The 24,302-nt window shown below is 47.1% G+C and overlaps 1 protein-coding gene across 7 annotated transcripts in view; it reads right to left on the bottom strand.

Annotated features, from left to right (window-relative positions):
* The window catches only part of Ttc7b (tetratricopeptide repeat domain 7B), a 232,165-nt gene that overhangs the window by 148,266 nt on the left and 59,597 nt on the right, over positions 1 to 24,302 (bottom strand). For all 7 annotated transcript variants that reach the window (XM_026394209.2, XM_026394208.2, XM_026394211.2 and 4 more), the window contains one exon: positions 10,174 to 10,295. In XM_026394209.2, coding sequence (XP_026249994.2) covers positions 10,174 to 10,295 — 122 coding nt within the window. The remainder of the gene's footprint in view (positions 1 to 10,173; positions 10,296 to 24,302) is intronic.

Genomic DNA, 24,302 nt, shown 5'->3' with positions numbered 1-24,302 from the left:
ATTTTAACGGTCTATCCAAGCCGGGCACACAAAGGCCACACAAAATATTCTCACAAGCTTCTGTATCCAGCTTCACCCTGTGAGGCTCCGACTGCAGGAGACACATGCTTGCTGTCTAAAACACACTCAGGTCTGCAGGCTGGGGGAATAAATGTTCTCAGCAATAAAGCCCTGGAAACCCTTTCCTGCTGTGGGAACTCTGGAATCCCATCCAGATGTGGACCTAGACTTAAGTAAGGAGGCCAACAAGCACCAAAATTCCACCATGCTGGGAACTTCCCAGAAGAAAAGGCTCTCTCAGGACCTGCTTGAAGAATGATAAGAAAGCCACACTACTGCAAGCACCCCTAATCTCAGAGGCAGGCAGAAAGCAGAGGCCCGACCTCTAATAAATTAGAGTGTGGAATCAGGTGACTTTTTTAAAAAAATGTTTTTTAGTTGTCAATGGACCTCTATTTTATTTATCTGCGGAGCTGAGAATCAAACCCAGTCTCACACATGCTACCTAGGTAAGTGCTCTACCACTGAGCCACACCCTCAGCCCCCCCCAAGGAAACTTTTTGATACCAGGCACTGTACACCCTCCTTGAACAGAGTGAGACTGTGCTCAGGAAGAACCAGATGCTCTTTTCACATCTCCCTGTCCCCTTCCAAGGAGCAACAGAAGAAGCAGTGAGTTCCACAAAGCCAGTCCAGGCCATCTGTCTATGTCATGCCCCTGGCACTCAGCACAGTGCTCAGCACCCCAGCTCTCAACACAGTCAAACTACAGTGTCAGGTAGGCATCTATGAGCCACAGCCATCTCAGCCAAAAATGAAAAGTACATGACTCATGAGGCCATTCATGCACAACCACACACCAGACACTGTTAAAGGGACAGGTCTGAGCAGGGTGCAGTGGTGACCAGTAATCCTGGCTGGGAGCCTGAGGCCGGGAGGATTGTAAGTTTGAGGCCAGCCTGGACAATGTAGCAAGACCCTGTATTAAAATTTCAAAAACTGAAAAGGGCTGGGAACGTAGCTCAGGGGTAGAGTACTTGCCAAGCATGTTCAAAACCCTGAGCTCAATATCTGGCACTAAAAAAAAAAAAAAAGGATATAAATAGGTCCCCAAACAAAACATAAAAATTTCTACCCAAGAAGAATTTATGTTCTAGTGAAGTAAGACATAAGCAAATTTAAGAGGAAAAAAATACAATGTGGGCAAAGTTTTAACAAATCCCTTCTTCTTCTGTTAGAGAACTTGACCTTAGGTTAACTTTCCAGGTCTGTCCCCCTAACCTAGTATGTCACTGGGCAACTGACTGATAACCTGCATCTGGACTTGTAGGAACTATGGAAACCTGCTGGGGACAGCAGCTCTGGGCTCCACTGAGTGTGGTGACTCAAGACCAAGCACAGCCCTTGGAAGACCAAAAGCCTGGGACAGGGCAGAGCCATACCTTCTCAAGATGAGCCTCCTTCCGGGCACCTGAGCTGTCACCTGAGGTAAGAGGGACAGAGAAGAGTCCTGAGCTTAATGGAGTGCTAAGAGCATGCTCATGTGAATATATGACACTACTCTGATACTGCCCTTACAGTGAATTCTGTGTCCTTCTAGATGGACAGGCGTCAAGTATGGCCTGTGAAATTCTGTGAACAGGACCTGAAAAGACCATGGGAAGCACTGTCCCTAGAATGTCTGTTACTGATTAAATGTCAAGAAGAAAAATAAAGCATAGAAAAAAGGATGGTGTGGCTAGACAAGACGCCTGTGAGGGTCCTGGATTGTCCCACGCCCCTGGCCTCTCTCCCCTCAGCTAGCTAGCTGCCAGTCAGGGAGTATCTTCAGGGTCTGCTCCATCACCTCCTCAAGATCACCAAATCTATTCAATTTCATTAAAAAATGGACTCTTGGAAGTGATACCTCCCTCCCCATCACTGCACCCTCCTAGGATGTGCTGCCACATCAGATACTACGATCTGACTCCTCTCTGGGGCTGTCACCATCTATTCCCAGCACCTCAAGAATGCCTGGCACCAAAGAGGAGCTGGAAAGCAACCTCAGGACAAGTGGATGTCAAAAGCATCATTGGGAGCCATACGGCAGTGGGCAGCATCCTTGGACAGCATACATGCTCCTGCAGGCTGTTACGCATGCCACTCCCAGCCAGAGCACGTCCGGGAGCAGGCCTGTGAGAACTGCCACCGAACAGATCTCACACTAGCACCACGGAGAGTCAATCTCCAGTTATATCAAGAAAACACTAAAGGTTATCTTGTTTTTAGATACTATATTATATAGGTAAGGAAAAAAAAAAGTAGGACTGTCCCTTTCCCCTTTCCTGAAAGGCCTAGATCATTTGTGATTATTTTCCTGCTAACCTAAAAATTCCACAGGGCTCATTGTCCATCCCCATCCTAGTTCATACCACATAGATATTTGACAGACAAATAAATGAATAAATAAGCAAACAAGTAAAGAATCTCTCTCTCCTCAAACCCCATTAAAATTGAAAATCACTATCCTACACCAGTTCATCTTTCAGGGAATTCTAGTTCTCAATGGTGGGTGAAGGAATTACAGCCTGCCTTCCTAGAGGCAGCAGACAGCTGGGCCTAATGAGATGCAATGGCATTGCAGTTAGTTCACCCAGCTCCTCCGCACTGTGGAGCCTAAAGTACCTGCCCTATCTTGAAGTCAAAGACACACCAGCAGGGCTGCACCCATTTGGGCAAATGCTGACAGACCTTCCAGAGGCACAGGATTCTACTGTGCTGTTGAGTGCTGGCTCATGAAGTCCTGAAGCAGTGACCTGTCCCCCACAATTCATTACAGAGAACAGTGGTCTTGGAGTTTCATAATTAAAATAGATGAGGGTTCTCTTGTTTCCTGCCTTCATGATGGCTTGAAGGGGTGAGCCAGACCCAGTCCCATATAAGCAAAATGGATTTAGCTGACTGTTTTTATGATATAAATGACTGTATCTAGACCTTCTTTTAAAAGTCCTTATTTCCTAGTGTAAGCTATGCCTTCAAGCTGCACTACTCTGACTCCATACGTATGGGGAAGGGACTTGTTGGGCACACTCATTATGGTCTGAGTGGCAAGGGCAGTGATCTGCGGTCCCAGCTCTGCAGCCACCCAGGTGTGTGAGCCTGAATAAACATCCAGACTCCGTGAAGGCAGTGTTTGGGCCTGACCTACATGTGAGGGCCTCAGTAAATGTTCATGGGTTGGTTACTGCAGGTGACTTTTCTGGATCCCATCTATAAAGAGTAGTGGCTGAAACAAGTGCTCTCTAAACAAAGGCCCCAGGGTTTTCAGAATCGGTACCTACTGTCAGGTCCACTATGATGAAAGGGGCCCCTGTAGGAAATGACTCACATGAAATGCTGAGAACAGTGAGCAAGAATAATGGAGTCTCGTAAACCTGTGAATGCCTGAGTGACATGGGGCATCCCCAGGTGGCCCTGGCTCACAGGCAGCGGGAACGCCACAGAACCCCCCTTCTGCGGCCCCCTCCCACACACTCCGCCTCTCCTTCCATCTTTCACTCTCCCACCTGGTTCCTATGGAGGTCAGAATGCAGCCTGTGGCCGTGAAGCCATGTAAAATGGCCCAGGCTCCCCTGCTACGGGGACATGAGCCGGTGGCACTACACTCTTGCCAAATGCACCACTCTGTCCTTGGCCTTCCCACTCTCTACCCTCATGAGCTAACGGCTCCTCCACACCTGAAGAATGGATTCTCTGTTTCTTAGCCTGGTGTTTAACCTGCTGTCCTTCCAGCATGAACTTCACCTTGGAAAAGAAAACCAGAGAGAAAGAGCACTTGGGGAGAGTGGCCGCCACACACTGCTGTCACCCTTCCTGCAACCTGCTCTGCACTGTCCCCTAGCAGCTTCTGCCCCCACCGCCTCCTCGGGTCACGGCATCTTGTGTTCTCTACATTAGTGTTCACACTTGGAGCCTCTCTGAGACATTCTGCACAGTGGCCACGTCCTCCTTCCTGCACACGTCCCACTTGGCTCTCTGCCTTCTCCCTTCGCCAGCGTCCACCTCCTGCAGGTCTCCAGGCAGCCCCAGATTTCTCTTCTGCTCTATCCTCTGCCCCTCACAGAGCCCATCTGGTCCCCAGGCTTTACAGGTAATCAGTAATTGAAACCTCTTCTTTCATGACTCAAGTTCAGCCCCACCCCCAGGCTCCCGTATCCTCCAGCTGACGCTTCCACTTGGACTTGGCACAGGCATCTCAAACATAACCTGTCCAAAGGCAAATATCTGACTTTCATTTCCCAAATCTGATCCTTTCATTGTCCCCACCCATCCAACCGACTGCTCTAGATTAACCCGGGAGTCATCACTGGCCTCTCCCTTCCCATGACCTGCTGCCAGCACAGACTGACCACCAGCTGCTCCTCACACACACCTCAGGTCTACCCGGTCTCCACTACAGCTGCCACCTCGGAGGTGGGCATCTAGTGTCTTGCCCATCAGTTATCACCTCCCCTTTGTACTAGAGCCTTGGGGATCTTTCTTTGAATAACTGTCATGCTCCGACTGTATGCTGCCATAGTAGACCTGGCTTTTCAGGGTCCATATCTAAGTGCCTCTTCTAACTATGCTTCAGCTATTGGACTACCTTCCCACTCCTTTTTTTCTCCTCCTCCTCCTCTTCCTCCTCCTCCTTCTTCTTCTTCTTTTTCCTGCTGTACTGGGAACCGACTCTAGGCCCTTATACATGCTAGGCAAATGATCTACCACTGAGCTGCCTCCTTGGCCCTTTTTATTTCACTTTGAGGCAGGGTCTTGCTAAGTTGCCCAGGTTGGTCTTGAATTTGTCATCCTCCTGCCTCAGCGTCCTGAGGAACTGGGATCATAGCTGTGTGCCCCATGCTCAGCTTCCTTCCAGCTTATTGAACACATCAAGTTCTCTCCTGGTTCAGGACCTGGGCCCTCTCTGGGCCCTCTTCCTGGAATACTCCTCCCCTGCCTGAGCGGCCCCCACATTCCTCAGTCTTAGTCTCATCCCAGTGTCGCCTGGCCTGGCCATGTGATCTGAGCAAAAGTGCTCAGCCACTTGTTTTCACTGCACTGATTCACTTCTCAGCACTATGACCACTTATGATCACGCACCTGGATTTACCTGCTTTTACCTTGCCTCCCTAGACAAGCACCCGCCCTGTGCCTAGACTCTCATATTCACCAACAGGTGCTGGAACGGAGCACAGCACTTTGCACATAGCAGAACCCGATAAATAGTTACTGAACGAAGCCCAAATTCACCACAGGCCAGGTCCTGTGCTGAGAGGTTCGCACGAAACTCCCCAGATTTCTGTATAAATTCCCTCCAGGATACACAAAGGCCAAGTACAGTTAGGACTCCATCTTCCTCCCAGTCACTTAGAATGCCGACCCCCAACAGCCTCCCGAGTTTATCTGCATCTACACAATTTCAAGCCCATTTCTCCAAATCCTTACTCCCTTTTCCAAATCATGTGGCCATTCCAGCACAGCAGCCTTCCTATTTGCTCCTGGGACCACCTGGATTTGCCCTGTCACAATATGAAACTGCTTGTTTTAATTCTTAATTCTCCATGATTCTTTATTCCATGAACTCCAGGGCAGGGACTCAGTCTTTCTTCCTCACCACTCTATCCTGACTACCTAAAATAGGGCCTGGCCTGGAGTGGCACACAATTAACCCTCACTGAATGGAAGAGCAAGAGGCCATGCTGAATGCCTGGACGGTAAGGGGGGGTGGCTGGAACCTCAGCTCATTTAGAGTCATTGGTGCTCTTTCACTGCTGAATATTTTAAAAACCATGATACGACCTTTAAAGTTACTAATGCTCATGTCTCACCCCTTTTCTTCTCCTACCACCTCCCGCAGGGCAAAGCCCATTTCTTTTTCATCTCTGTCTCTCTTGAAGTCTGTCATGTTCAACAACTGCTGTGTATTAACTGCTCACCTTCTCTGCAATGGACTCAGAATGTCAAAAGTCATGTGCGGCTTAAGAAGTGGGTACTTCTTCCTGCTGCAAGAGGGAGAAGGCCTGGAGCCAGATTGTAAAGCATGAGTGCCTGAGACACCAATGCACGGAGCCCTGAGCTTCGCTTCCTGGCCGCACCTCCCCGTGATGTCTCCCACAATCACACAGACTCTGGAGCCTGTCTGCCGCCACTGCAGTCCCTGAGGTGATAAACCCCAGAGGCACCCCTCCTCAGCAGCCTGTGGGACACAGCAGGGCCTTGAGGCCCATTTTTCTGCCAAGGGTAGGCTACACTGAGCAGGGTAAATGGTGACAAAGTTTTATAAGATTATTTGGGAAGGTTAAAAACTTTTGGCAGCCAATGCACAGAGGTGATTCGTGGTCTGTGTTTGACCTTAAGAACAGAATCCAAAGCCTTTCCACACACTCTGTCCCCTGGCCTGGCCATAAGCCCCTCGGGGAACCTGCAATAGCTCCTGCCTGACTTGCTACTTTCTCTGAGTCAGAACTCAGTGCTGCACCCTAGCAACCAATGGCCACATCTCCTCCTGGCTTCAATTTATCCCTACCAGCCCTGATCAAAACCCATCCAGAGCCGGGGACACGCACTGTTCTGCTCACCCAGAACATAAGCCACATTACTTGAGATGTCCTTCACTACCCTTTGTTTACAAAGGATGGTTAGCTAGTCCTAAGATAAATGCAGCAAATGAGTGGCACCCCAAATCCAAGCCTCCCCAGCAAGTCAAGTGGGGAGTCACAATTTTCTTCTCCCTAGAAGGCTGAAGAGAATGGGAATGAGGCCAACTCCCAGGCACTGGTGAGTTACCACTGAAGACCCCCGTCCTGCCACAGTTGGACCATTAGGCCATCAGCAACCAGGCGTTAACCAAGCTGACACCAGCAGTCACTGTGGATAGCGCCCCTCCTCCAAGCCCTGGCAGCATGAGGCCCAGCAATCAAGTGCACAATGCCTGCTCCTGTGACCTTCTACTTCAGCTGGACTTTGGCGTTACTCTGGTCCCACTTTCAGCCAGGGAACTGGCAGGGCACCATCAGTACTGGAAGTCACAGTTTGCTGACTGTCATCTGCCCCTGGTTCACCACATGGCCCGTGAGCCTTTACTTTCTTGCTCCTTCCCACAGCTCCTGTGGTAGGTGGCATTAGCCCCAATTTACAGATAAAGAAACTGAGGTCCCACAAGTAAACAGGCTGTTCCAAGTCCAGGTCTAGCCTGAGCCCCTTTCTGCCCCTCATACAAAAGTGTGCTGGGGTGAGGAAATTCTGAGAACCTGGAGGCAGAGTCCTGGCCTGGGGCCAGAGCTCCCTGGTTCTACCCTCTGTAGAGACTCGACAAGATTCTTTTCACCCTTAACAGGCTTTTGCTGCCACCCAGAGGGATAAGAGAAACAGATGTGAAATAGAGGTGGGTGCATTCCAAATTGGACCATACCAGTGTCTCTTGGGGCCAGAGATGGAGCATGGTACAGGCCCAGATGGCAGCCATGGAGGAGGAGAGGGAGGGAAAGGAAGGAAGAGAGGGAGAAGGAGGAAGTGGGGGCACAATGGGGGAACAAGGGAGGAAGAGAATAACAAAGGAACTTCTGTGTGCTACCAGAAAAGCCTGAGCAGAAACTGCCCCAGCAAAGGCTGCTGCAGGGCCAGACCTGGGGGTCAAGTGCTCCTCACCAGCCCCCCTCAAGGCTCAGTGGTAAAAGGACTGAGGTCAGAAACCTGGAACCCAGGGTACTGTGTGCCCTGCAGCAAATCACATGCCTGATTTGGACTCCTGTGAAATCGTGGAGATGCAAGGTGGCAGTGGAGCGGGAAGAGAGAACTGGAGCAGCAGTGAGGATGGAGAGAAGGCACCTGCAGACCTAACAGTGCCCCTAAGAGCAAAGGCGCTGGAGGGCCAGGAACTTCCTGGCATGGGGTTTTCAGGAGGATGCTCAAGGTCACCAGTTTGGTGGTCACTCCTGGAAAAGATGGGAGAGTTAGAAGAGTAAGATTCACTCCATAACCCAGTGAGTCCTCGGGAACGGTAATCCCAAAGCTGAGCATATATTTAATTATATCACTAAAGAAATAAGATGTAGTTTTCCTATTTCCACCTCTTACCGCCAAACTCTTCTATCCTGTATTTTCCTACACTGATAGTCCATCCTGTCCACCATCCTTCCAGACACATAGAGGAAAAGTCCAGAAAAACAAAAATGGAGTGAGATACAAGGAGCAAATACATCAGAAGATGGAACTGTGGGAAGCCCTGGGGCTGAGGGACAGCAGCTCCATTCTCCTGTGGCATCCACTGACCAATGACCCACCATGTGGCTCTTGCACCCTGAATAACCCACTGGTAAGAGGCATCTGATGGCCCCTTGGCATGTCCAAACCCTCCCACTGGTCTCTTCTGTTCACATTTCATGGTCTCAACACTGGCCCCCACCTCCACCTACCAAGAGTAATCTCCCACTACTGCCACCAACCCCAGCCTCTAGAACCCTGCTGCTGGCAGGGACCTTTTAGAGTACTTGGTTCTTGGAACACAGTGACAAGAGCAAGAGGATAAGAAAAGACTTACAAGGGGAACAGACCCTGACAGCTGCATCAATGAACTTGAGCAAAGTTAAATAAGATGAGAAATCAGTCATGAAGCAATCCCCAGCATGTAACCTGTCCTCTAGTGCAAACCTCTCATGATTATATTGTAGTTGGATTTCTGGGGGCAGCCAACCTTTCAGGGACTGAGGTCAGAGCCCATCAGTCCTGCTTCTTCCTCTCCAAGGAACAGGCTTCAAAGATAAAAAATAACTTATCTGGACCAAACTGATCAATCTCACAGAAAGCATTTTCAGTAGAAGGTATTGGTTCAGCCTCACTGAGAGCCCACAGGGGACTGATTCCTGTGGGTTTCCGTATCAATACATCCACACAGGTTTAGAGGGGAGCAAGGGTTGGGGGTTCCTCTGTGACAACCACCATTTTTTTGTAAAATGGGAGAAGAAACAGATCATTAGAATGATATTCCATGTTCCCTCCCTTCCCGCTCTCTTTACAACAGACAACAGCATCTTAGTCTAGAGGGCATGTGCCATTACTCAGAGATCTCAGGCAGCAGCAGATGAGATCAAACCTGAAAGCCATCAAGTCACTGCAAACCTCGGGGTGTTGATCCTGACCTTTTGTGGTCCTTGCTGAGCTGAATCCGTGGCCTTTGGAGCAAAGCAGGCCTTTCCTCCCAGACAGTTAAATAGGATTTAGAAAACAGGCATTTATTCTCAACAGATGCAAATGGATGGTCGCAGCGCTGGCTTCCAGGCAGATGGAATCCAACTGCTGTGAGCTACACCCCAAGGTTTGAAGCTCTAAAAATGAAGACAGAGCAGCTCTGCTGTTCATTTTTCCACAAGCTGGGACTTGTGTCCCCTCTGCTAATTAAAGCACTACTGGACTACTGCTCCTAGAGGAAGGGGTCCAGCCCCCAGGGGCCTCCCATGCAAAGCTGGAGGAGCTGCAGAGGAACAGATACCTACTGTTGGTCTCCATGCACATCTATCCTGCAGCACAATGTCAAAACAAGGGACAACTGAAGAGATGTGGAACAGCATCAGCACGTTTCTCACAACAGCAACACACCAGGAAAACAGACATGAATGCATTAGAGAGCCCCCTCCCACACGTGCTCCTCAACCCATTCCAAAAGTAGCTCAAGTAGAATGGAGAACGTGAGTTCTTACAGACACACCCACCTGCACAAACCCTGCCTAGGATGTGGCAAATACGATCCTCTGAGCTCATCAGTCATTGAAAGGGGATGCTTCTGTGTGCCTGGGTTTCCAGTTTGTTAAGTTTTTCCTTGACAACATGGGGAGGCCTGTGCAGTGCCTCTCGCAGGGAGGAAGGGCACCAAAACTTGGCCCCATGAGACCCACCCGCCTGGGCTTGGTTTCCCAACCTGTGGCTCAGTCAATAAATGCCCTCCTTCTTCTCTTACCCCTCCTTCAAATTTCATGGGAAAGCAAGAGGGCCAGGTAGAGAGGAGACAACAAGAAGAGCCAGAGCTCGTTCTTTTGAAAAAAATATTCCAATTGTAGTTCATATTTAAAATTACTTCATTATAGTAACTAAACTGAAGACAGCAGTAAAAGTCTATTTTCCTTCTTTAGGATGTGGATTGAAAAAATGAAGAACGCTTACCCATTTTTGAAATAGAGGACATGGGCTCTCTGAAGTCCTGTTTCTAGGAAAAAACCTAGTTCTTGATCGTGGGGAGCAGGGCCGGGCTTAGGACTTCTGTTTTGGATATTAGTAAGTATTACCTAGAAGGGGAGAAAATGGGAAACTAATCAGATGCACATCCACACCTGTGTCCTACACACCCCGGTCCAGTGCACGGCTTGGCTTACAAACCCAACCTCCTTCCCTGGGATCAGCATAGGGGTGCGGTGCAAAAGTGCAAGCATCAGGAGAGTAGAGAATGGCTTCCACGGGATAGGGAGCAACTGGCAACCCAGTGGCCCTCACAGCCCTCCTGGCACTGAGAGCTGAGGCAGGAGGGGCACTGCTGAGTGGACAGTGCTGGGAAAAGCATCAGAGATGGAACACTGCTGAATGCCAGCATGCTAACCGGTCGACTGAGTGACACGGACGCAGGTCCCAGCAAAGGGCACAAAGTCATCGTCCACCAATGGCTAAGGTCACCACGCAGCTCCAGCACTGCATGAGCCCAAGGAGCTCCAGCAAACAGTCTAATAAAGCATTTCTCAAAGAAAAACCTACTTGTGGCCATATAAAAACCACATAAGGGTTCTGCAAACATACTGCCTGCATTTGCTGGGAGTCAGCAGGACTTTAAAAGACCCAGTTGTTAGCCAGACCCCAAATATGAAAGAGGTCTTAAAATTATTCTCCAAATGGAGCTGAAGCAATTTGCTGGTTCTCTAACCTGCAAGCTTTGGGGAAAGAAAAGTAGAAGGCAACAGTGGATGCAGCACTGAGGAGTAAATCCAGGTGGTCTACCCTTGCAACCACACCACATTGCAACATCTTATCAAAGGCCCTGCTCCTTCGGCCTTGGTGCTTGACTCAGCATTGCTGACCCGTGTTCCTCCCCTCTAGGACTCACATCTCCACTCCACTGCAGGGTTCTCCTCCATACATGCGCACAGTGTTGGAGATGGGCAGGGCATCATCTTTTCCTTTCTCTCTTAAGAACCTCTTGAAGTGACCTCTACCATGCCTAAGAGCTTCAAAAATCAGCAGTATGCTGCCAAGTCCCAAATTTAACCTCTAGTCCAGATCTCTCTGCATTTCAAACTCAGATAGTAGCTGACTATATCACTTGGAAATCCAACACTGAAACTTTCAAAATGAAAATAATTTTGTAAAAAAAGAGATCATGTTATATATACACCAGCTCTAAATTTAACATTACATTTAATTTAGTTAAATTTGAGAGAAGAAACTGAAGTGTAACCATAATCATTCAACTTCAGAAAAATGTTTTTATTCCTGTAGTTAATTAAAAGTCTCTCTACAGTTAAAAATATATATTCTGTTTATTATGTGTATGTATATGTACACACACACAGAGTAGAACACTATTTTTACCTACATGTTTCAACTTTATACAGTGTCTATCTGCACATGATACTGATGGAGAAATTAATATATTCATATTTTCTACTTTGCCTTTTCCTGTAGTCCTACATTTTTATCACATTACCAGTTTTATATTTCAGCCTCCCATATTGGTTATATTACTATTTTTATATTGCCATAAAAATATGCATGCCATAATATGTGGGGGTGTTGTTTTCTTTTCAAAGAATACTAATTGGGGGGTATTTTTTGTTGTTGTTTTTTGCAGTTTTGAGACTAAATCAGGATCTTGCTTGTGCCCAGCAAGCACTGTACCCACTGAGCCTCCCCAAGTCCTGTGCACTGTCTTGATAACTGGGGTAGTTAAAGGCCAGGAAGTAGGAGTCATTCTTCTGTTTCAAGACTATTTGGGCTGTTCTGGGTCACTTGAATTTCCATTCAAATTTTTGAACGAGCTTGTCAGTTTTTGCAAAAGGGCAACTCATATTTTCAGAGGGATTGGGTTGAATTTGTAGATCAATTTGGACAGTGCAACTATTTTAATAAATAAGATATTTCAATGCATGCACATTTACCTAGGTCTTCCTTAATTTCTTTAAACAATGTCTTTTACTTTCTAGTGTATATTTTAATATGTAAAATTTATTCCCATGAATTTTATCATTTTGATGCCATTAAAAGTGGAATTGTTTTCTTAATTTTCTTTTTGGATTGTTCATTGCTAGTGCACAGAAACACATTATTTTGATATTTGATGCTGAATCCTAACCTTGCTAAATTTGCTGATTAGTTCTAGTAGCTTTTTGTGTGTGTGTGGGAGGGGGGGTCTTCGGATTTTCTATATACAAAATCATGTCATCTTCCTTTCCAGTCAGGATGCCCTTTATTATTATTATTATTTTTTTTTTTTTGCCTAACAGCACTGTTTAGAATGCCTATTTCAATATTTAGCAGAAGTGACTAGCAGAAATCCTATCCTGTACATGGAAAGCAACCAGTCTTTCACCATTAAATACATTATTAGATGTGGGCTTTTTTTTTTTAATAAATGCCCCATATCAGGTTGAGTAAGTTCCCTCCTATTTCTAGTTTGTTGGGTATTTTTTGTTTTTAAATCATGAAAGGGTTTTAGATTTTATCAAATGCTTTCTCTGGATCTGTCAAGTTGATCATGTGATTTCTTTCTTTACATATTGATGTGCTGAATCACATTAATTATTGGATGTTAAACCACCTTTCCTTCCTAAATCTCTCTGGGTTATGATATATAATCTTTTTACAGATGCTCCTATATTTAATTCCAATAAACACATACTAAGTTGAAAACATCATAGGTTGGAAATGCATTTTATACAACTGACCTGTTGAACATCATGGCCTGGTCGACTGTAAAGATGATCAGAGCACAGAAGAACCAACAGCTGGGCAAACTCATGTAATATAAGCCTATTTTATGATAAAATGTTGAATGACTCATGCAATTCATTGAATGCTTGTGTCAGAAACAGTACGCTGTGCAGAGCTGTACGTCTAGATCAGAACACCACTCACCACAGCTGCCCCGCATGGGGGCAAAGTATCAGGCTGCTTATTATTAGTTCAGGAAAAGATCAAAATTCAATATTCAATGAGCATGTATTGCTTTCCCACCACTGTAATGTTGAAAGTCTAAATGTTATAGTTGACACCATTTGTGTACATCACATGATTCAATTTACTTGTGTTTTGCTGAAAGACAGTGGAATGAGATGGACACCATTACCTTAAGTACATGTATGGAGACATGAGTGGTGTGAATATACTTCCTATATAACCAGAAAAAATAAATACACAACAAAGAAAGTTTTTGCATCTATATTCAGAGATACTGGTTTCATAAAATGAGTTAGGAAGTGTTTTCTTCTTATGTTCTGGAAATCTGTGTGGTATTGGTATCACTTCTTCCTTAAACACTAGTGGAATTCATCAATGGAGCCAAGAAGACCTATAGTTATCTTTATGGGGAGGTTTTTAGCTACAAATTCAATTTTTACAATGAATAGAGGGATATTTAGGGCTATCTATTCCTGCTTGGGTGAGCTTTGGTAGTTTGAATCATTCAGGGAATTTGCTTATTTATTGGCATAACACTGTTCCTAATTTTCCCCTACAGCCTTTTGATGTCTGTAACAATCTATATAAGTGTCTCATCACTTTGGGCCTTAGTAATATTGTTTTCTTTCTTTTATTCTTATTCAGTCTTGCTAGAGATTTATCAGTTTTATTGATCTTTTCAAAAGACCAGTTTGGTCTTTTGAAAGACTAATTTTGCTGATTTCTGGTCTTAATCTTTTAATATTTCCTTCCTTCTGCTTGCTTTGGTTTTAATTTATTCTTCGTTTTCTACTTTCTTGAGTTAGAGGCTTAGATCAACTACACACATTTTGAGGATTATAATGTCTTATTGACAAATTGCCCCCTTTTATTAGGTAATGTCACCCTTTGCCTCTTGTAATAGTCTTTATTCCTAAGTAAACATTTTAAGACAGACATTTTAGCATTCTCTTGATTATCATTTGCATGGAACATAGTTTTATTATTTGTCTTCTTATATGTCAATATTTAAAGTGGTTTTCTCAGACATAGTGTATAGTCACATCTTGCTTTTCTGTTCAATCTGAAAATCCTAAGTAAACATTTTATTCCTAAGTAAACATTTTAAGACAGACATTTTAGCATTCTCTTGATTATCATTTGCATGGAACATAGTTTTATTATTGTCTTCTTATATGTCAATATTTAAAGTGGTTTTCTCAGACATAGTGTATAGTCACATCTTGCTTTTCTGTTCAATCTGAAAATCTATGCCTTTAACTGGAATGCTTAGGCCATTTACATTTAAAACTTATTTTGTCTCATTTTAGAAAAACATTTTAATTTTTCTCTTCCAGTCCTTTAAAGGTGTTATAGTTGCATATGAAGTGTCTCCCAGAGGTACCCTGACCCCTCAGAGTGAAGTCCTGGCCACAGCCTTTAAGGGGTACCATAACCGGGATGAGAAGGCCAGAGAGCAAAAAACCCAGATGTTGGCACAGGGAACCTACCCCACAGGCTCCTTCGTTTCTGGCCAAATGTCCACCACCCAAGATGGCCCCTGGGCCCTGTTTTAAGTGTGGGACAGAGGAACACTGGACACAAGAGGGCCCGAATCCCAGGCCACCTACAAATCCATGCCCTAAATGCCAATTAAGGGGTCACTGGACCATGGACTGCCCCGGCCCCCGAAGGGGAGCTGGATCCACCCCAAGCCCAGACCTGGATCTTTGGGGACTGACAACGGACAACTGAAGGGGCCTTGGGACTCCCTCCCTGATGACCACCATCAACTTTCAGGAGCCCAGGGTCACTATTATGGTGGACGGACACCCAATAAACTTCCTTTTAGACACAGGGGACACTTACTCAGTCTTGAGGGAGTTTTGGGGACCACTGTTCCACCCTATTCCCCCATTGTTGGGATAGGGGGACAAACAATCCTTTGCCTTAAAACCCTCACTCTCTCCTGTAGGTCTCACTGCCATCCTTTCTCCCACCAGTTTTTGGTATGGCCCCAATGCCCCATTCCCCTATTGGGAAGGGACATCTCAGCCAAATTCCATGCCTCCATCACACTCCATCCCAGCCTTTCTCTTATCCTCGCCCTTGCAGAATCAACCCACATGTCCATAGGCTCCCCTCCTTCTCTCCCTCCAGAGGTAAACCCTCGAGTTTGGGACATTTCCACCCCTTCTGTGGTTCACTGTGTCCCTGTCAGAATTCATCTTAAGGACCTCAGCGTTTTCCTTGTCAACCTCAATACCCTCTTCCAACTAGCAGTCTTCAGGGCCTACAGCCCACTATTAAGGACCTATGGCGCAAGGGCTTAATAAGACCTACCCACTCCCCTTATAGCACTCCAGTTTGGGCCGTAAAGAACCAGTCCAAATACCCCCTCAAGCCAGGCTCCTTTCCTGCCCACCAGGCTCCAGGACAACTTCCCCGAGCCGACTGGCAGTTGGATTTCACACACGTGCCCAGGGTCAAGAGGTATCTCTATCTCCTTGTCCTTGTAGACACCTTCTCAGGATGGGGGGAAGCTTTCCAACCACCAACAAAGGGGCATCCACGGTCGTCTCTGTTTTGCTCTCAGATATCATCCTGAGATTTAGGGTCCTTACTTCCTTGCAATCAGATAATGGCCCCAAGTTTACCTCACAAATCACACAACACATTTCTGGGGCTCTCCACATTCCCTGGGTCTACACCCCCTATCACCCCACCTCTTCAGGAAGGTAGAACGCGGCAACTGCACCCTAAAGGACACCCCCACCAAGCTCCCCCTCGAACCACATCTCCACTGGGTCAAACTTCTCCCAGTCACCCTGTCTCGCCTTCCGGTGCTCCCCAAAGGCCAACTCAAACGTCCCCTTTTGAGGTGATGTATGAACGCCCACCCCTGCCACCTGGGGTGACCCCTTCACCCTGCATCCTTCCAGAACATCTCAGTCATCCCCTTCTTAGATTCGTCTAAGACAGATTTGGAAACTCGATGACCTGATCCCTCTAGGCCAGGAGTCTCTTTCCCCTTAACCCTGGGTGACTGGGAATATTTCTCTCTTCCTCCTGGTGACATGCCTACCCTGACACCTAACTGGAAGGGCCCCTAAGGGTCATCTTGTGTACTCCCACCGCTGCCCGCCTTCAGGATCCCCAGGCAAACTGACTTCATGGATTCACATTTCCAGGCTGAAACCGGGCGGCCTCCGACCACAGGAGCCCAGGCTGACGCCCACCGTCCTCCTCCTACAGACACGTCCGCTGCACCGCCCGAGAGTCCCCTAAAGCTCCACCTCTCACCCCAGGGTCCTTCCCCCTGCCTGAGGAGGACCTTCCTCATCCCGACAAACCCTCCCAACCTCAGGCCCCACTCTAGCTCCCCCCCACTCCTGGCGGCCCTGCCGGCCCACCTCGCCACGCCCACCCCGTCTGCTTCTCAGACACGGTGGCCCTCTCCCTGGACTCTCTGTGTGTCACAAGCCCCTGTGGAAGCACAGGCAACACGACTAACCAGACCTTCACCAGCCCTCCCCAGGGTTTCACACTAGTGAAGGCCCCACCAAGGGCTGAGGGAACTTCGGAAACACGACTGCGAACGTCACTGGCCTGTCACCCGGGGCCAGGCCCACTGGCTCTCGCTGGCCTTTTCTCAGCCAGTCCTCTCACTGGACCTCCGGCCAGGAGCTCATGTGGCGTCTCCTCCTCCCTCCTCTTCTCCTGGCCTTGGGGTGCCTTTGGTGTTTTTAGGCTCACATGGGCGCACCTGGCCCGTGGAGCTCCTGGAGGCCCTCCCACAGGACAGCTGGCTGACTCCCCCTCTTGCAAGGACAAGGATTGGGCCGAGACTACCCGTGACCTATGGCTTCCAGGAGCTTTCATCGATTTCGGCCCCAAGGAAACTCACATCTCCAGCGCCCTGGCCTTCACAGCCATGCTTCCTTGTCCCGGCACCCTGGCCATCCCTCCCCTCCTTCACACACGTGTCCCTCTCCAGCAGGAAGCAGCCAGACATCTCATCGCCCCGCTCCCAACACAAAAACTAAAAGGAGTAATGACGGTGTGTGGGAGAGTCCCTGCCAAAGTGAAGTTTCCGTCTCGCGAGAACACCACAGACATCCTTACCCTCCCCCTCCTCTCTGAAGAGCGCCAAATTCAAAAGTTTTCTAGACCAATCCCCGCTGGACACACAGTGTTCGCTCGCTGTTCCTGAGCCATCCTGCCAATCAGCACCCGACCTGTCACCTACGCCACCCTTCTTAAGCCCAAGCTTGCAAGCTCTCGCCATCTTCCTCTCTGCCCTCTTCCTCTCCTTTCTCTTCTCTCTGCCTCCCCTTTGGGCAGCCCCCAATAAAATCTCTTGGTTGAATCTCCATCTTGGGTGAGTCACTCGCCTTTCAAGGAGCCTCCAGATAAACTTTTCCTCCTTGAATTGTTCTTGTCAGGTCTTGGTTCACAACAGTGACAATGCTGCCTAAAACCGCTGGCGCCAGAGGTTTTTCTGGGTGGTTCTGCTCCACCCCCGGTTTTCCGCGCCCCTGAGTGTGCTGCAGAGGCTGCCTCTCTCCATGCTCACACCCCTTTCCCACAGTACTCGCCATCAGCTATCGCTTGGTGCTGCTTTTGTTCTGTGTCTGGTGTGGGGAGGGAAGGTTTCTTGGTTCTTTTGGTCAAGACTTGGTCTCAGGCTGGGCCTGCACACCTGGACCTCAGGGACGGGGCTCATCTTCAAAGGCCTCTCATTGGATATCTCCCTCCTAGCTGCTGGAGTCCCCTCCTAGGACAGAAACCACCAAATATCTACCCCCAGGAAACCTCTGGGCATGATGAGACTCCTAGGAGTTCAGGCTCCATCGCCTTCCCATCTTAAGAAAGGGCACTGCCATCCAACCAGCTGCTCAAGGCAGACACTGAGCCCCAAGCTTTACACCCACTCACCTTCGCGTCTCATCCATTACCATGTCCCTCCTAGTTCTTTCTCAAACGTGTCTGTGTCTGTCCATTTCTACTGACATCACCGCAGCTAATCTCTTGATTCTCTAGTGCTCCTCTGCTATCCAGGGACAGCCTGAATGACATTTATGACACTACCTGGATCATGCTATTCTTAGCAAGGTCTTTCTTCTCTCTCAGCTATTGGCTCCACTCTTCCTCAAGGGCTTTTCCTAACCAACCAATGTCAAGTTGGCCTGCCCCTCCCCCAGCATCCTGTTCTGTGTTGTTTTGTTTTACCAGATCATTGGCTCGCTCCCTTCACCAAGCTACAAATCCCCCAGTCAGGGGCCATGCCTATTTAGTTTACTAATGTATACACCCCGGGTCGGCCACAGTGTCTCATGCAGGGTGAGCACTACATATAGGTAGTAAATGAATGAATGAAGGAATTTTCAAGGCTAATCCTAAATGCAGGAAAAAGGCAATAGGAAAGTAACTGCTGTGTATTAGGCACACAGCTCTCCACTCAAACCCGCTGAGCGCACACCCCATCCACCCTCGCTCAGGGGGAAACTGAGTCTCTTGTCTACTGAGCACATGGGCAGTTGAGTGTTGGAGCTGGTGCCAAATCCCAGATCCCCTTGACTCCACAGCCCAGTTCCTTCCCCTCCACCCCATGAGTCTTCTCTTTTCTCATAGAGCAAAATCCAAAATGTCAGAGGTCAGGGCAGCCAGGATGACATTAGGTTTTGCATGGGCAGAATGGGAGAGTCTTGCGGGGACAGAGGGAACAGCTTAGCTCCAGGTCTATCTAGCCTAAAGCCCCTGCACCTTGAATTGAATCTCTTCCTCACAAAGAGCCCACAACACGGGGTCCTGGACAGGTGCACCGTTTGGCACTGTGAAGCCACACTTGTCCTGTGGATAAACACTTGCTGGGAGAGGGCTGCCGACAAGTGTCCTTAACAGGCACATTCTCCTTTGGCAAAAGCCCACGGGCCAGGAATGAGGAAGCCGACAGCGCCAAAGACTCAGACCAACAGGCTGGGGCGCTAGGTCTGCTCTGAGGCTCCTCACCATTTGCCGAGCTGTCCAGCTGCCCCTTCTCATGGCTGCCTTCATATGGATGGACAGATGGACAGTGGGGATAAGACCTGTACCTCCCGTGGTTGTTCTGAATTCCAAAAAGAAACTTAGCAAGTGTATAAACATTACCATCCTTTGTGGAGTCACAGCAGAAGCACCTTCAGATAGAACCAAGATTAGGAAATCTGCCATCACCTTTCTCTCTTAACACTGCTTTAGAGATTCTGGCAAAAAGGCATGAGAGAGATGTAAGAATATATTAGAAAGAAAGAAAACAGCAACAACAAAAATCATTCCTCTGCCCCACGCTCATAGTCTTAGAAAAATGAAAAGAATCAGCTCGTTGCTATGGAAGGCTTCAGTAGCATAGCCAATACTCCCATATTGCTGTCCTTGTCCACCTTTGAGATTCTGCTCAGCTGTCACCTCTTCCAGGAGCGTCCCTGGACTTCCACACTGGCCCAAGTCTCTTCTCTGGCTTTAGAGTGCCCCAGGAGTTCTTCACTGAAGTCCCCACTCCCACGCAGGCTGTGGCCTACGTCCTGGGGTGGCAGGTTCCCTTGGGCAAGTGCTCTGGCTTATCACACCAGGGCCGCAGGCTCCAGCAGCCCCCAGAACACGGAATGCACTCGAATGATTGTGTGAGTGAATTAAATACCACAGGCTTTCTTGTCTGTGTGAATAGTGAAAATGACCCTACTCACACAGCAAGGGAAACAGGACAGCTCTAGGAACAGAGCAGACCCACTGACATCTGCAAAACGAAAAGTCTTGACAAAATGACAGAGGGTTGAAGGAGGGAGAAGACTAAATGCAGCTTCAGATTAGTGTATGGAGTTAACGAAAATCCAACCCAATCCCAGCAGGAGTTTTCTTTTTTCTTTGTTTTGGTACCAGGGATTGAACTCAGGGCACACAACCACTGAGCCACATTCCCAGTCCTATTTTGTATTTTATTTTGAGACAGAGTCTCACTGAGTTGCTTAGCACCTCACTTTTGCTGAGGCTGGCTTTGAACTTGTGATTCTCCTGCCACCACGCCCAACCAACAGGATTTTTTTTGAACTCAACAAAATTCATCATGAAGTATAAAGAGAAAAAAACTTAAAAAAACCTAAAAGTTGTAATTACTAATCCTTCAGGTGTTGAACCCACCCTCAAAAAATGCTCATTAAGGGGCTGGAGATGTGGCTCAGCGGTAGTGCGCTCGCCTGGCATGCGTGCGGCCCGGGTTCGATCCTCAGCACCACATACCAACAAAGATGTTGTGTCTGCCGAGAACTAAAAAAAAAAATAAATATTAAAAATTCTCTCTCTCTATCTCTCTCTCTCTCTCCTCTCTCACTCTCTCTTTAAAAAAAAAATGCTCATTAAGTAAGATTAATAGGACAACACACGGAGATCAGAAATTACTGCCATATCTAAACTTGGACAAAATATGAAAAGGAAAGAGAAGATGGCATTATAATTTGGAAGCAAATAATTTAGAGTCACATTTAATATCATATACTAAAATAAAGCCCAGATTTAGGACTAAAAATCAATATAGAAAATGATTGAAAATTTTCAAATCCTTGAGGGGGGTTATCCCAACATTCAAGCTTTCAAAATAACAACATAAAATGTAATAAAAAGATAATCAGATTCAACTATACATTCAAAATTTATGAGCAATTTTAAAAAATTACTGTTTGGAAAAATATGTAGAACAAACATGATAAGGGCTAACACATTGATGATCTAGTGGATTCAAATTGTAAGGAAACACTGCTTCTAAAACTCGGACACAGCCAGGCGTGGTGGTACACTCTTGTAATCCCAGCAACTCGGGAGGATGAGGCAGGAAGATCTCAAGTTTGAGGCAGCCTCAGTAACTTAGTGAGACCCTGCCTCAAAATAAAAAATAAAATAAGAGCTGGGGAGACAGCTCAGTATAGCACACCTGGGTTCAATCCCCAGTACCCCTCCCCACAAAAAGAAAGAAACTGGACACCAAGTATAAGAGACAAAAAAGACTATATCAAGGTTAAAGATAAGTTACCACATGAGCCAGCAATTTCACTCCTGGGAATAGACCCAAGAAAAATGAGAACATGTGTCTATATAACAACTTGCATGTGAATATTTGCAATGACATTATTCATAATAGCCAAAAAGTAAAAATAATTCAAATGCCTATTCAGTGGCAAATGAATAAACACGAGGTAGCAATAAAAGGAAGTACTGATATGTGCCACCACATGGGTGAAACTTGAGAATATTATGCTGAGCCAAAGAAGCCAGTCACAAAAGATCACATACTATATGATTCCTCTATTGGTATGAAATGTCCAGAATCCGCAAATCGATAGAAGCAGAAAGCAGCTTAGTATTTGTTTAGGGCTGAGGAGAAAGGGTGGAAATGGGGAGTGACTGTCATGGCACAGGTTTTCTTTTGGGGATGATGAAAATGCTCTGGAATTCATTACTGGTGATGGTTACACAACCCTGAAGACATATTAAAAACCACAGAGAGCTGGGCACAGTGGTGTGCACCTCTAGTCCCAGCCACTCAGAAGGCTGACGCAGGATTACTTGAGCCCAAGATTTGAGGCCAGTCTGTTAAACAAAATGAGACTCTATCTGAAGAAAAAAAAAAATTGTACAGCATACAACTTAAATATTAAGCCAAATTGTACAATATGTGAATTATATCTCAATAATGCTATTATTTTAAGAAAGAAAAAAGAAAAAGAACCAGCCAGCAAGGTACTAGTTTCACCTTGCAAACAACTTTTCATTAAGTTTCCAAGACTACAAAGCAACGGCTCCATCTCCTATGCTGCCAACATCACGGGATGTATGATTTGTCAAAATCAACTGGACACAACAGGTGGTAAGGAAGATGGCAAAACTAGCTCCACTTCCGTGAATTTGTTAGGAAATAACAAAGTAAGGGGAGAGGTGAACTGAGGAAGGCCTGACCCTGACCCTTTTAAACAAGGTGGACCCATAACTAGTTAAACATATCACTTGAAATAGTATATTACCAGGAAAACAATGTGGAGTCTAATGGTATATGAAAGCCCTTCAGTTATAAGAGCAAAGACTGGCAGCAAGAATTAAAAAATGAAAATAAGTGACTGCTCTTTTCTGGTTTTAGACTTTTCTAACTCATTCTTAGGAGCGCGGTGGCCTCCTAGTCCAATCAGTCAAGATGACAGGCTCAAAGTCGGCGGGCGGTACCAGGGCAGAGGCAGCAGCCCGGCTGGTGGCTTTCTGGAGGCGTCTGCTAGGAAGCTTGCCTTCAGCTCCACCTTGGTAAGCCCTGAGCTACAATCTGTGCTTCGGTGAGAATGAAAGGTCGCCATGGAAAGGAGGACAAGCAGTGGCATTTGCTCCCTGGGCCAGGTGTTAAAGCCACAGTACAGCCCTGGGTACTCTAGACTCACTCCCGCCTCTCAACAGCAGCACCAACTGTGAAGACACCTGGTGTGAACTAATCTGGTTCTGGACCCAACGCCACAGGCAAGTTCCTCCACAGGGAGGACATCATGAACCCAAGGCCCAAGACGCTGCCCGCAAACAGCTTCCTGATGGACACAGGAAATGTGGGCCATGTGATGCAAGATCCAGGGGCCTGGTGTTTCTTGGAACTTTAGCATTAAAACAGTCAATAAAAAAGTTAATTTAGCACTGATTTCCTTTCTAAAATAGGATATAAAGAAATGAACTGTCAACAGAGGGCCAAATCCCACCTGGCACTGCTTCTGCCAAAAAAAGCCGTGACCAGTTGGTTGGCTGGTGCTGCAGAACAGGGACAGGATGACTGCATGTGCCAAATGCAGGGCTCGAATCGTGAGCTCCAGGCCGGAGTCATCTTCACTCCCACCACTGCACCTCGGGAGGACAGGGAACGATCTATTCTTGGCATAATGCCACCATCTGAGCAAGGCCGTCCTATGTCATTGCTCATTTGATCTGCACTGATTTGATTTATTTGAGTAAATTATTTTATATGGACAATATTGGAGTTTTATTTTATTCCTCTTCAAAACAACAAACAACAACAAACTATCACAGAGATCATTAGTCGGTGTCTCCGTGACCCTAACATGATAAACAATTATTTGATGCACACACCCTCATTTATGCACGCCCCCTCGGGCCCTGCCCCCACAGTGGGAACGGGGAGCTCCCAGCATCCTCTGGTGCACTCTGGTCCTCAGCAAGCGCTGGTCTCCAGCCCTGAGGCCTCGTCAGGCAGGATGGGCTCCACCACATGGAAACAAAGGAGCAGGCCAAGGTCAGCCAGAGCGATAGAAACCCAGAACCCAGAAAGAGGGACACCAGGCAAAAATACGGCTCCAGGAGCTTCAGCACAGATGGGGCAACCTAGCTCTTCAGGAACATTCCCCTAAAAATTCTTTACATTTCCAGTAAAACTGAATGTCAGGGATATTCCAGATTTTTATCTGAGAAATTTGTCAAATGTTAGGAAAGACTCCACAGCCAGGTGACCCAGGAACAGACAATAAAGCCAGCACCTCACTGCGTGCTCACAGCACATTGCAGACCCCTTTTGCCCTCACATGGCATCTGGTGATGATTATTGCTATTTATAGATAAGGATCCTGAGGCACAGAGAGATTAAGTCACTTGTCCAAAGTTCCACAGCTAAGAGGTGGCAAGGCTGGGGCTCCAGCACCAACTCACCTGACAGCAGCTCTGCTGTTTCTTAAGCACTTAAGTTAGCTGCCTCAAGGGGAAGCCAAGGTCAGCCCTCTTTCTGAAGGGTCGCTGCCCTTCACGAAGTGAACAACTCCAACATGGCTGAACAAACCCACTGTGGGGAAACTCACAGAATGGTGCAGCCTCTGACTCACCATTTTTTTGGCTTTTACGGATAGAAAAAACATTAGTCCCCAAATCTTATTATCTTTAATGAATGAAGTTAAGAGCCAACAATAGAGCGAGCGGCAGTACAGAATGGTGGGCGGGCCGCTGCACAGGAGGACAGCAGCAGGACCTCTGCTCACAGGGCTGCTCCACAGCAGCTACTGTCCCCCGGCTTGCTCAAGGGTTTTCTTTCTTTCAGATTCTGTTTCACTAAGGTTTCCATTTTCAATTCAGCATCATTCTTATTAAGTTCA

Source organism: Urocitellus parryii, chromosome 6 (genome assembly GCF_045843805.1).
Source record: "Urocitellus parryii isolate mUroPar1 chromosome 6, mUroPar1.hap1, whole genome shotgun sequence".
NCBI classification, from domain to species: domain Eukaryota; kingdom Metazoa; phylum Chordata; class Mammalia; order Rodentia; family Sciuridae; genus Urocitellus; species Urocitellus parryii.
Note: the sequence above shows the minus strand (reverse complement) of the source record. Positions and strands in the feature narration are given on the sequence as shown.